Raw genomic sequence first — 12,709 nt, 5'->3', positions numbered from 1 at the left:
GCGGCGCCGCGGGGTCGCGGTGGCTGCAGCGGGACCGGACCGCTCCCGCTGCCCTCCCACCCTTCCACTGCCCCGCAGCCACCCGAGCCCATCGCGGCAACTCCCGATTCTTGCTGAACTCCCCGCGCCGGGGATCGGCTCTGCCGCCGTCCCGGAGACAGCCCCACCACGGCCGGAGATCGGCGGGACGCTCCCAGCTGCTCCTGCTCTGCGGCACGTCCCGGGTGGCCTCTCGGGGAACATCCATCCCATACCCTCACCCGGTCCTTGAAGGCTGCAGTTGCTCCCAGCGCTTCTCCGACGTAGAAGGTGGAGGGATGCTTGAAGTAAAACAAAAATAAGTGAAATAAAATCCCCAAATCGAAACTGCGCGGGAAGGCGGGCTGGGAAGAGGGCAGGTAACTCGTTTTGCAGGGGAAATGAGATGCCAGCCCTGTTCCCCCAGCCGCCCCTGAACCTTGCTCAGCCCTCCGGATCTGATGGCCCGAAGTGGGGAAGGCGGAGGGAACCCCAGGGGATTTGCTCTGCCCTGGCTCCGTGTTCTCTGCTCATGGACTGAGAAGCACAAGTAGCTGCAGGGGATCATGAGCATGTGAGATCCTGGGGTTTGGACTCAGACGGGACAGAGCAAGGCAGTCACCAGCGTGGGCTGCTCCGGCCATGCCGCAGGGCTGCTGGTGCCAGGCAGAGCTGGCTCCTGGGACTGTCCCAGAGAGGACAGCACAGAGGTGTCTCCCAGCGCAGGGCCGGGCTGAAGGTCCTGGGCAAAGGCCCTCGGGGCAGCCAGGACCGAGTTTACCCGAGCTGCAGACCGCAAGCAAGGAGGGCACAGCTGCATGCCGTGGCACAGGTCTCTCACAAGGCGCTCTGCCCCAAAACCCTGCTCAGGGACCCCAGCGGCCGGAGAACCCCCGTGTGCTCGGGGGGGCGTGCTGCAGCTCCGTGGGACGCAGCTGCGAGCGGAGGGTGGGCTCATTTGTTTCCTCCACTCGGCTGAGCATTCGCCCGCGGCCGCTCGGCGCTGAGAAAAGCGGCGCAGAGGAATCCCACGGCAGCCGGCGGCAAATGCCTTCGCAGGGGAAAACCAGGGCAAGCGTGCTGTGGTACGGCCCCAGGACAGGGGATCTACCGCCCGTGCACAGCCGTCCCCTTGGTAAGGGGAGCCCCACAAGTGAGCTCTTTGGAAGGGCAGATGCAGAGCGCATTTTGGGTAGCCTGTGCTCAGCCAGGAAACAAAACCCAGCTCCAGCAGGGCTGGTTGGAGCATGGGACCGAGATAAGGAAGAAAGGCAGCAGCAAAGGAAACCGCTAAAGCTGCTTTTGGGTCCAACAGTGCCTGCGGGATGGCAGGGCACAGGCAGGACCGTCGCGCCCCAGCTGCCTCCTCCTGCCCTTTGCATCTTGGAGTGAAGTTAAAGGAGCTCGGGCAGGAGGGGGGAAAGAGAAAAGAGCCAACGTCTGTTTGTGTTGAAGCCATCCAGCATTTTTTTGCAGACATCAGCCAAGCGGCAGCAGCAATGCCATTGGTGGGAAGACAGAGTTATTTGGGGAATGCTGGACTCCGCACCATGAGAACAGCAGGGGAGGAGGTTGGTTTTAATTTAACAGGCGTGTTTACTCTTCCCCTCTCACCTTTGGTCGGTGTGAAATGTGCGGTGGGAGCCCCCCCGGCAGGCAGGAAGGGGCCGTGGGTGCTGCCCCCTCCCCACGCTGCCCCCAGGCCCGGGCCGGCCGCTCTGCAGCGCTGTGTGCAGCAGCCTCCCACGGCGCACACCCAGGGCAGGGAATTCTCACGCGATGAACAATCAGGCAGATGCAAAGCCTCAAAAAATACTCAGCTTTAATCTGTAAACTTGCAAAGAGAGACCCAGGGGCAGAGCAGAGGTGAAGGAGGCACCGGGGCAGGTGAGACACGGGCGGTCAGGTGCAGAGCCAGAGAAGATGCTGATGGGGACAGATGTGCTGGACAGTCCCTGACTCCGATGTGCAGTGCCGTACCCTCCACAGCTGCTCTCTGCATCAGTGCTTCAGTTACACAACCAAATATTCACCATCTGACTGCTCAGAGGAGTGGACAATGTGCTCGAGGGAGCAACAGAGCTGGGCTGAGCACCAGGGATGTCCCTGAGCCCCACCAGCGCCCAGCAGAGCAGTTTGCTGGCTGGAAGATGCCGACAGTGGGTTCCAGCTGCTATTTGCCAGCAGCAGGAAGGCGTAGTTGTATTACATGGACAGTGACAGGAGAGAAACCCCGCCTGGCCTGGGAGGCAGCAGGGCTGAAGCATTGCCCCAGGTGATGCCATCATGGGAATCTCCTGCATGAGGCTGGAGATGGTTCAGTCTGGAGGCATTGAAATGAAAAAGCCTTTTCTTGTTAAAAAAAAAAAAAAAATCTCTAATTTCTGTGGCTACAACATGGGGGAAGCAAAGTTTTTCCAAATTGCTGTGTGTACCAGAAGTGTCCCAAGCATTGCTCAGATGCTCCCAGGGGAATTTTATTTCTCACACCAGCTGTGTGGGCAGGAAGCAGGTTTGGCTGGACCCTTCCCCATCCCAGCCCTTCCCTCGAGCAGAGCCAGGACACAATGGGGACATCATTGCATTTGTGGTGGCAGGAGGATAAAAGCCATTGGCAGCAACTGCAGAAATGAGGAGCCACAGCCGAGCGTGGGCACTGGGGTGTGGGGCAGCCTGGGGAGACAGAGCTGAGGATCCTTGGAGGGAAGCCAGAGCCTGGCAGCACCAGGGACAAGGGGGCTGGACCAGGCCCTTCCAGTTGGACAACAGCAGCACTGTGAGCAGGAATAGCTGCAAGGGAGGCTCATCCATGGCACAGCTCCTCCAGCTGCTCCAAGGATCCCTCAGTGAGGTGTGTGGCTGTGTCCTGCACCCTGCTCGAGTGGCGGAAGTGATGGGTCACCATGGCTTGCTGGCCTGGCTGGCAGTCACCACACCATAGTGATTCCCACGATGGCACAGAGGTCATTGCTCTGCAGGGCAGCAGGATCTGAATCCTGGCACCAGGTCAAGGGCCCTCCTCACGCACTCTGCTCCACTGTACTGTGCCATCCACCTTGGCTTGTCAGAGCTTGGTTCCCTCCAGTGCTTGAGAGCGGGATAGGGCCCCACTCTGCTTCACACCCGGGCCCCCAGGCCTGCCAGCTCCTCTGGGCCACCCTCAGGAGAAGGCACAGCAGCTGGATTTCTTCTTCTGTGCCTCGATGTAATCGTGGATCTGGAAGTGGGGCTCATCCAGCGGCTGCACCGCGCGCTGCTTCAGCTCCCTGGAGTGGTGAGGCTGTGTTACCCCTCCCACACTGTGCTGGGGTGTGGGAGCTGGTGGGGCTGCAGGGAACACCTTCCTTGTTCAGTGCCCTGGCCCCAGGTACTCACTTGGCAATGGCCAGGAAGGCCAGCTCCACGTTCATGCCTGTCTTGGCACTCGTCTCCATGAAAGGCACTCCGTACTCCTGCAAGAGCAGCACCACCCCATCAGTGGCTATGCCCAAGGTGTCCTCCTGGCCCTCTGAATCACCCCTGGAGCCTGGACAAGGCTTGTGGGTCACCCCCTCCCTGCCTTGCCCCAGGTTTTGCATGCAAGTGACTGCTGTGCTGCCCTGCAAGAGCCAGGCAGGCCTGGGCACTCAGAGGGGATGGCACGGCTGCACGGGAACCCTGGGTGACCTGAAATTGTCTGGGGGGGCTTAAGTTGGGTTAGACCATAGCACAACTCACCCTGGCCAGTGATGCTCCATCCTCTGTCCTCACAGCTCTCTCGCTGCTCACATCAGCCTGCCAAGGGAAGGAGAATGTCCCCACACACCAGAGCAGCTGGCACCCTGGCATGTGGCAAACCAGCAGTGTGGGGTGTTCAGGGGGCTGACAGGAATGAGGGGCAGCATGGACCCAGAAGTATCCACAGCCCAGAGAACCTGGGACCTGGTGGCATTGAGGGTATCAGGGGCAACCTGGGGACACTGAGGACCTGGGACAGTACCTGAGAGCATCCAGGACCCAGGGAGGGTCTGGTACCCTGCTGGGCATCAAGTACCCAGCATCATCCAGGATCTAGGGGACATCCAGTCCCAAGGGGAAATCCAGTCGGGCACTGGGCACCCAGCAGCATCTTTGACTCCTGGAGAGAATCTGGGACCTTGTTGGGCCTTTAGGGCTTGGGGTTACCTGAGGTGCAGGGGTGCATCCAGGCCTGGGTGGGCATCCCACACCAACGCATCCCATTCGAGGAGCGCCCCGTCCCTGGAACCTCAGGCTCGTGCTGCCACCCGCTGGCTACCGGGAACACTGCCCTCCCCGAGCCCCGGGGACACTGGGGACAGGGGAGCCGCCTCTGCGCTCGGCCGGGCCCAGAAAGCAGCAGAGCCCCATCCCGGCACGGCCACGGGCACGGCAGGGGCACGCACAGCACAGCGAAGCCCAGGGCGCACGGGCACCCTGCACACACCTTATTGCCCAGCAACATGATCACCACGTCCTTCTGGGCGTACTCATGGATCTCCGTCAGCCAGGCCTGTGGGGCAGCAGGACTGTGTCGGGGTGAGGGGTACTCCTGTCCCTCCCAACTCAGCCCCCACCCCTCAGTACCCGCTGCCTTCCCTCTCAGCCCTCGCATCCCCTCAGCACCCCCATCTCTCCCCCACAAGGACAGGGATAATGACTTTCCTTGGCACAGGAATTATCCCAGCATCACAGATGAGCAGTCCTGAAAACGCCCTGTCTCCTGGCTACAGCCCAAGCCGTAGTTCACATCCTTCCCAAACCACGTTTTCTCCCTCAGGCATTCACCGTGTCCTCAAACAAAACTCACGCAGCCTTGCAGCACCAGCCAGGTGCCCTGGGATGAGCTCCCAGCTGCTGGCTCTGGCCAGAACAGCCAGTGCTCGGGGGTACAGCAGGCTCCCAGCTGCTCCCACAGCCGGGCAGCCAAGCAGGGCACCCTCACTCCAGGCCCTGGGAGAGCTCCCCCAGCCCGGGGTGCGACTCACGCGGATGTTGTCGAAGGACATCCTGCTGGTGATATCGTAGAGCAGGAGCAGGGCTGCAGGGGAACAGGCAGAGGCATTGCTACACTGCAGGAATGTGCTCTGGATGGTGTCCCCATCCCTGCTGGACCCCAAACTCACCTTGGGCATCCCGGTAGTAGGCGTGGGTGACGCTGCGGAAACGCTCCTGTCCTGCTGTGTCCCAGATCTGCCGAGAAACTGCCCTGGTGAGAGCAGGGAGAGCAACCTCCCCCAGCTGGGTCTGCTCCCGTGGCTCCCAGCCCTGCTGGACCACCACGCTCAGCCTGAGCTGGGTTTCCATCTGGAAGCTTCTTCCCCCCTCCCAAAGCTCACCTGCAACTTCACCTTCACACCATCCACGGCCACCACTTTGTTCTGCAGAAGACAAGGAGAGCAGGTTTATCAGCCCAAAGCATGTCCTGGTGCATGTACCAGCCAGCCCTGGCACTGAGCTGGCATTCCACAGCCCCTCAGCTGCTCTCCCTGGGCCAGTGCAAAGAAGCAAGGCTGCCTGTGGGGCTGGACATCGAAGCCTCATTGCCACAGACCGTGATCCCGATTGCTTGGCAGCTACAGGGACATCCCAGAGCAGCAAGCCCTCGAGGCAGAGCGAAGAGCAGAATCAGTGCAGAGGAGACAGCAAGATCCCAGCCTGCCTTGGATCCAGCGCCTCGTTCATCTCCCACAGCCAGGGTCCCTGTCCTTGGCTCCCTAATGAGCACTTAATGACCTTGGCTGCCCAGCAGGTGCCAGGAACACCGACCTGCTCCGGCTCCTGCTGGGAAGCTCTGGGATTGCAGCAGCCCCGGGAAGCTGGCAGAGCTGCGGAAGTGGGGAAGCATGGATGAACCACACATAATTTTGCATTTATTATTAACATGTTGGTGTGCTTTTATGTTTGCTCACCAAAAAGCCCTGATCTTTCTGACAGGACTCTTCAGTTCCATGTGCTGAGGGACCACTGCTGCACTAAAAATATAGCCTGTTTGCAGTAATTTAAGGGGTTTGGATGCTACAAACTGCCTGGGCATGTGCACTGGGTGATGCTGGATGTCCTGCTCAGGTTTTCTTGCTGGTGGAGCCTTGCTTGGTTCTTAAAGGAGGTAGAAAACACTGAGCTAGAGGGGCTGCATGTAGCACACAGCTGTATCCAGCACGGCAGGAGGAAATCTCCTGGGTTGGGTTTGCAGCCAGGCTGGGCTGGGACCAGGAAAGGAAAGAAGCATTTCCAATTGAGTTGGGAAGGCAGCTATTGAGGCTTAAGCAATCGCTATTCTCATCTCTGAAGCACAGGGGCTTCTCTCCAGAGGCCAGAAAAATGAAAAGCAAAAACTACTGAAAAGCTATTTTAAGACTTAAAGAATCATACTTGGAGTCTGGAAAGAGAGGACCCCTATAAATAATTTGGTTGCTTGGAATTGTTTGAAATGGAAATTCAGCCCATGTGGTGATGACAGCATTTGAGCAAATGGGCTGGATAAAACAAAAACATGCCCCAGGAGACTCTGGAGATTACCTAGAGCAGTGAGCCATGAGCTGCTGGAGGGGATGCTTGCGCGAGGCAGAGCAGGCACCTGCGGGCTGGCAACGCCTCTGGGAGAGCAGCACCGAGCCCGGCAGTGGGACACGGCAGATTTTCCTCCTTTCATGACTTTATCATAAGGACAGGCCTCGTGGCCTCCTCTAACCAAACCCACAGCCACGTCTCTCCCCCAGCCCCTGATCACCAAGGCCCAGGTTCCAGCAGAAGCCAAAGGCAGCTGGGGCAGCAGAAGGGGCAGCAAACAGGAGCAGCTGCGGGGGCAGAGGAAGCTCTGACCGCACTCGACACGAGCCGGGGGCTGTGGGCAGAGCCCTGCCCGGGGACACCCCCGTGACTTCCTTCCTGCTCTGCTTGTGCTCAAACAGCTGTGCCTCCCTGGGCGCTCTTAGAAAGATCCTGCAGCTGAAATTTGGTGAGCAGACAGCAGTGTGGGGGTTTAAACAGCCCATTTCAGCCCTTCTCAGCAGCCCATTTCAGCCCTTTCAAGGCATGAAGTTACAGCAACCTGTGTTTGTCCCCCCCCAGCTGTTGGCTTTGGCCTGCATGGTGGAGCGTACTGGCTGCCCAGCACACAGCCCCAGACCATGAACACAGCTGGGATGGGCTAAACCTAGACCCTTTACTGATTGAAAGGTAAGAGGCAACAGTACCAGTGGGCTTTTCTGTCTGTTACTGCTCTCCCAGGGAAGGGTTCCAGCAAGAACCTGCAGCTGGTTGGAAGATAACTGGAGGTACAGAGGCTGGAATCCCCCATTGTCCCTGCCCAGCACCCTGTCCTGGCCAAGGTGCAGGTGGAGGGGGGCGAGGGGCTGGACTCTGTGGTGGTCTCACCCGGAAATCTATGCCCACGGTGGCAATGAACGTCCCGGAGAGAAAGGCCCCGTCTTTGAACTGGAGCAGGAAGCAGGTTTTCCCCACGCCCGAGTCTCCAAGCAACATCACCTGCAAGATGGGCGCAGGGAGAGAGGTCAGCAGGATGGGAGGGAGCAGCAGCCCTGGCTGGGGCCGAGCCCGCCCCGGTTCCTTCTCTCCCCAGGGCTGCTCCCGGTGTGCCTGGAGAGCCCCGCGGGGCCGGCTGTGGGTGGGAGCCCTGAGGGTGCGGCCAAGCAGCGCCCAGGGCAGCCGGGCAGCCCCCGGCCATGAACGAGGGGGAGAGCCGCTGTGAAAACAAGTACTGCAGCGAGAAGAGAAATCTCCTAGCCAGGCCCTAGAGGCTCCTAGAGAAGCAGCCACAGCTCCCAAATGCGTGCAGACACCCACGCCCTGCCCCTGGCCCGGGTGTGCCCAGCCCAAGGGCTGATGCGTGGCTTGGGCAAACCCCGCGTGTCCGGGACTCTCTCCCCGCCGGTGCCTGCTGCAGACACCAAAGCAAACATGGTGCCTTTCCCCTCCTGCTAAGCAAACAGGATCAGCCCAGGCTCTCCAGCCACTCCAGCACCACTGGCCTCAGGCAGGGAGCAGCCAAGACCAACGCTGGGCTCCATAAGCACAGCCTTTCCCAATGCTGTGTTCTTTCTGCCTACCTGCAGCAACCTGTTCCTGCCCAGCAATCATTAACCCGACTGCATCATTTTTCACCCTTATGAAAAATATCAGTGAGCAGGACTTCAGCAGGAAGGTCCATGCCTGCATGCCCACCTGACAGGATGCTGGAGCTTGCAAAGTAAACCTCTGCAGCCCTGCTGCCCCTGTGGACCATGGCCACCTTCCACAGGGATGGCACAGCAAATGCCAAAGCTGGGGGCTGGAAATGCTCTGCCTCCTGCTACCACTTTGCTGGTCAAATCTTCCCCAGGACTTATGGGGAGCTGGGAACACTGCTCAGTTCTGCCTCCACCTCACTCTAGACCACGCTGAAAACTGCTTTTCTCCCTCAAACATGGAAATTGTCCTCCATGAAGAGGAGTCAGAGAGGGGAGGATAAAAGCAAAGGAATAAAAGCAGTTTAGAGAAGGTGACAGGGTGCAGGGCCACTTTGGAACTGGCTCAGTGAGGCAGCAGGGGGTGTCGGGGCTAACACCGTCAGTGCTGGGCTCAGCCTGAGGCTGTAAATGAAATTTTGGGGTAAAAGGTTCCTCAGTCCCGTGCTTCCCCTGAGCTGCTCGGATGAGGAAGGTGCTTCCTGGGGCAGCCCTTGCCTGGGCTGGGGAAGAGGGGGGCACTCAGGAAGGAGGGCTGAAGGGGGGTGAAGGGGACCCTGGGCTGGATCCAGGGCTGAAATGCTGTTCCCACCTTGGAGCACTTGGGGTGCTGTTCCCACCTTGGAGCACTTGGGGTGCTGCAATGGCCTGGACGGGGCCCTGCTCCCCCTGCCCTGTGCCATGGGGGTCACTGTTGTGGGGCTGGCAGGAGCCCCTTGCCCTGGAAAAGGTCTGGCGGGCTTTCAGAGCTCGGCCACGCTCCTCTTGCCCCGGGAGCCCCCCAAAGTCCCGCTCCTGCCGCTGGTCCCTCCTGTGCTACCTCCTATGGAGATGGCCGCCCCATCTGCACCTCCCGGGGAGCAGAACCCCAATCCCGGCTGCACCGGGGGCTCCCGGGGAGCAGAACCCCAGTCCCGGCTGCACCGGGGGCTCCGGGACAGAGGAGGGCAGGGGGGATCAGCTGCGGCTGCCGCCTCCTTCCCTTCCCCGTTTCGCGGCCGCTTCCTGGGCGCGATCGCAGCAGCGGAGGAAGCGGGCGGCCCTCGGGACCCTTCCTAAACCCTGAACCCCTCCTGGTCTCCCGCAAGCCGGGGGGCGAACCCAAACCTTCCCCTCTGGCGGAGCTCGGAGGCTCCATCCCCGCTCCCCTCGCACCTTGCCGGACAGCTGGTGATCGCGGGGCAGCGCCGGGGGGTCCCCGCTGCTCTTCGGGGGGTCCCCGCTGCTCTTCGGGGGGTCCCCGCCGCCCCCCGGGGTCTCGCTCCCCGCTGCCCCACCGGGGCCGCCCATGCCGCGTCCGAGCGGAGCCGCCGAGTCCCGGCGGGAGCTGCGGCCCCACCCGCCTTCCTCCTCCTCTTCCTCCTCCTCCTCCCCGGCCGATGCCACCCCCGAGGCCGTGCCCAGGCCGCCTCCCTGCCCAGCCCGGCCGCGGGGTGAGGAGGAGGAGGAGGCTGAAGAGTGAGTGGGCACCTGTGCCCCTGCACCCCGCCGTGCTGGGGTTTGCTGCCGGCTCGGCTGCCCGGACAGCGGCAGAGCCCCGGCACGTCCCTGCGGACACGGCCTTGGGGAGAGCAGGAGCTGCTCGCCCCGCACACGAGCAGTCACCCCGTCCCTCACAGTGCGCGCTGGAGACCCCGGCGCCACCAAATCCCACCGTGCCACGCCGGGACAGCGGGGATGGCAGCTCGCACTGCCAGGGTGAGGGTTTGCCCCCTCTGCTGCAGCCCCAGCGGCGCTGAGCTGGGCCTGGGTGAGCAGCCGGGAGCCGGAGCGAGCGGAGCCGGTGCCGGAGCCGGAGCCGGAGGGAGCGGAGCCGTTCTCCGGGACCTGAGCTGAGCCGAGCCGGTTCCCCGGCGCCCGCCCCTCACCCGGGGCCTCCCGCTCCCCCGGCCGCTCACAGCCCCTGCATCCTACACCAGCCACTGGGGCCCAGCTCATACTGCACTTCATTTAGGAAAAGGCCAAGCATGGGAATGTGGGAGAATTCCCTGGAGAGGGATGTTGTGTTACCCAAAACCCTACCCCGTAAAAACTCATAAATCCATGAACTACAGCTGGTCAAGGTCTTCAGCCTTACAGGCATCACTTCATGTATAGGAGCCTTGAGCCCTCCGCAGTCTGTTTTCCCAGGAATATTCCATCTCATCTCTCCCACATCAGGGCTAATCTCAGGGCAGCCCCCATCCCTGCTCACACCACTGGGATCCAGGGCTGCAGGGCTCCAGTGCTGTGCCCCTCTCTGCAATCCAGCTGAAGGCCACACGTGGCTGCAGGAGGTCCAGTGACAGAGATGCCCTCTGGAATGGCATCCACCTCCTGCACCAGCCAAGCCCTCCTCTGCCCCCCGGGAAACAGAACCTGTATTTCCAGTCCTGTAACTGTGCTCAGACCCAGCTGGGGGATTTATAGTTTATATGTGCTCTTTGGCCAGGAAAGTGCCCACAGCTGGAGCTGGTAGCTTGGAGCTCCTGGAAGTGGCTGAGCTTCCCTGCAGCAAGATGGGGAGGGGGCTGGAAGGATATGGAAACTGTGCTGGGCAGGAAAAACTCCTGGCTGAGCATCACTTCCACACACTGGCATTTGCTCCCAGAGAAACAAGGCAGCCGGGAGCTGGAGGAGATCAGTGGCGAGGCTGAGCCTCCTCTGTCTGCCCATGGCTCAGGCCCCTCAGCAGAGGCACCTTGGCTGCTGGTCCCTGGGCTGCTTGGCCCCAGACCATCCCCCCACTGGGGCCACATTTTCCTGCTTCCTTGGCCTGGACTGAAAAGAAAATTCCTGTAATTCCTGGGTAATCTCATCCCCATAGGTACCAGCCCCTTGCTGAGTTCCAGCTTTGTCACAATGCTGAAGGGGTGACAGTCTCTCTGGAGTAGGGTCCCAAGCACTGTGCCTGTCCTGAGCTTGCCCCGGAGAGGGGACACACACATCAGAGCCACTTGGGACCCCAGGCAGCTCTGCAAATAGGAGAGGGGACACACACATCAGAGCCACTTGGGACCCCAGGCAGCTCTGCAAATAGCTCTGGATGGCAGCCCAGTGCTTTTCCCAGCACCGTCACCATCTGCCAGGGCCCCGGGCTGGACACAGGCTGGACACAGGCTGGCATCTCCCTGGCACAGCAGGGCAGCTCCAAGGGCAGCTTTCTGTGTGTGAAGCACAAGGCTGCACTCGGACACAGCCCCACCAAGGGATTTGGAATATGGTGCTTTACCCATCCTGCATCCCCCCCAGCGGTCCAAAGCATGCCAAGAAGCACACAGCCAAACCAAACTCCTCATCCAGCAGCACCAAAGCAAGGTATCCAATTCTTTGTGCTTACCACGGATTCACAGGTTCTGATTCCCCAGATAAAGCTGCTCCCCAAGGGTGAGTGCACAGCCCAGGGACCAGGGACTGGGCTCTTACCGTAAACCCAATGCCCACGGTGGCAGAGAAGGAGCCAGGAATGAACTTGCCCTGGTCAAACTGGACCAGCAGTGATGTCTTCCCCACGCCACTGTCTCCAACCAGGATTGTCTGCAAGGAGCACATAAAGAGGCATCAGTGCAGGTGCAGGCGATGGGGGAGCTGGGAGCCAGACATTTGGGTGGGTGTGCTGGGGGAATGTGGCAGCAAATGCAGCAGGATCAAGAAGGACCCACCCAGCCCCTGGATCTCTCACATTTGGTTCTGCCACTTGCCCAGAGAGGAATTTCCACCCCTTTGTCCATCTCTGTAATTAATGAAATGTTCTCTGAGATGAGCTTCAGGCCTGAAACCCACTGCACCCTGTCCAAGAGAGGAAAGATGGGAGGGAAAGTAAAGCTCAGGCTGTCATGGAGAGTGAGCAGGAGAGAAGCTCCTACTCCAGCTCAGGGAGCTGCCGGGCAGAAGCAGCCTTGGCTCACGCAGGCCTGCTGGAAAACCTCTTTGGGAGGACTTTGGAGTCACTGGATCAAGTCCAAAACTGTTTAGTAAAGAGAGCATCTCCTGCAGCTGCTGCACACAGCTGCTGCCACAGCCACACAACCTCGCCGGGTCACTGGGCTGCCTTTGTGCTGCCTTAATGCCGTGGACCCACAGCACTCCCTCCTGGCAAAGTGATGGCTTTGAAATCATGGGGTGCCTCTGCCTCTCCAGCCTCCCGGGGAAACCCCAGACCGCTCCCATGCCTGAGCAGAAGGGACAGGAGCTGGGCTGGTGTCGGAGCTGTCACCTCTTAAGCAGCTCCCACACTGCCAGTCCATAGCCTTGGTACCCCTGGGGAGCTCATCTTCCCTTCTGCTCCTCGAAAGCCCTGCCCTAAGGGAGACCTGCAGTGCAAACAGAATCCCTCCCTTCCCTCTGCTGGAATCTGGGTTTTGTTCTCAGAGCCACTGGCAAACATTCCCATCCTTTCAGGAAACTGAGGCACTTTCAACCCTTTCGCAGGACACAAACTAAAATAAACACTCTGCTACGAACCTTCTACGAACCTTAGAAGTGGTTTGGGCTCTGCCTTCAGGACAGGGGTGGTCCTGAAGCTG

At 60.4% G+C, this 12,709-nt stretch overlaps 1 protein-coding gene across 1 annotated transcript; it reads right to left on the bottom strand.

The window, feature by feature from the left end:
- Positions 1 to 1,884: 1,884 nt before the first annotated feature.
- Positions 1,885 to 9,513, bottom strand: RAB37 (RAB37, member RAS oncogene family). Its single transcript, XM_058817274.1, has 9 exons — positions 9,360 to 9,513; positions 7,396 to 7,506; positions 5,355 to 5,396; positions 5,142 to 5,208; positions 5,004 to 5,056; positions 4,463 to 4,528; positions 3,736 to 3,792; positions 3,394 to 3,470; positions 1,885 to 3,284 (listed from the first exon to the last, which is right to left on the bottom strand). The coding sequence occupies exons 1-9, from the start codon at positions 9,492 to 9,494 to the stop codon at positions 3,179 to 3,181; spliced, it is 714 nt and encodes a 237-aa protein (XP_058673257.1). The 5' UTR covers positions 9,495 to 9,513; the 3' UTR covers positions 1,885 to 3,178.
- Positions 9,514 to 12,709: the final 3,196 nt, after the last annotated feature.

The sequence above is a fragment of the Ammospiza caudacuta genome, chromosome 19 (genome assembly GCF_027887145.1).
Source record: "Ammospiza caudacuta isolate bAmmCau1 chromosome 19, bAmmCau1.pri, whole genome shotgun sequence".
Lineage (NCBI taxonomy): Eukaryota > Metazoa > Chordata > Aves > Passeriformes > Passerellidae > Ammospiza > Ammospiza caudacuta.
This window is presented reverse-complemented; position numbering and strand designations above follow the sequence as displayed.

Excerpts from the sequence above, each read along its gene's own strand:
- RAB37 (XM_058817274.1), bottom strand. The coding sequence starts at position 9,494 with ATGGGCGGCCCCGGTGGGGCAGCGGGGAGCGAGACCCCGGGGGGCGGC. Across the intron at positions 7,507-9,359 it reads ATCACCAGCTGTCCGGCAAG|GTGATGTTGCTTGGAGACTC; the intron begins GTGCGAGGGGAG and ends CCCATCTTGCAG. Across the intron at positions 3,285-3,393 it reads GCCTTCCTGGCCATTGCCAA|GGAGCTGAAGCAGCGCGCGG; the intron begins GTGAGTACCTGG and ends TCACCACTCCAG.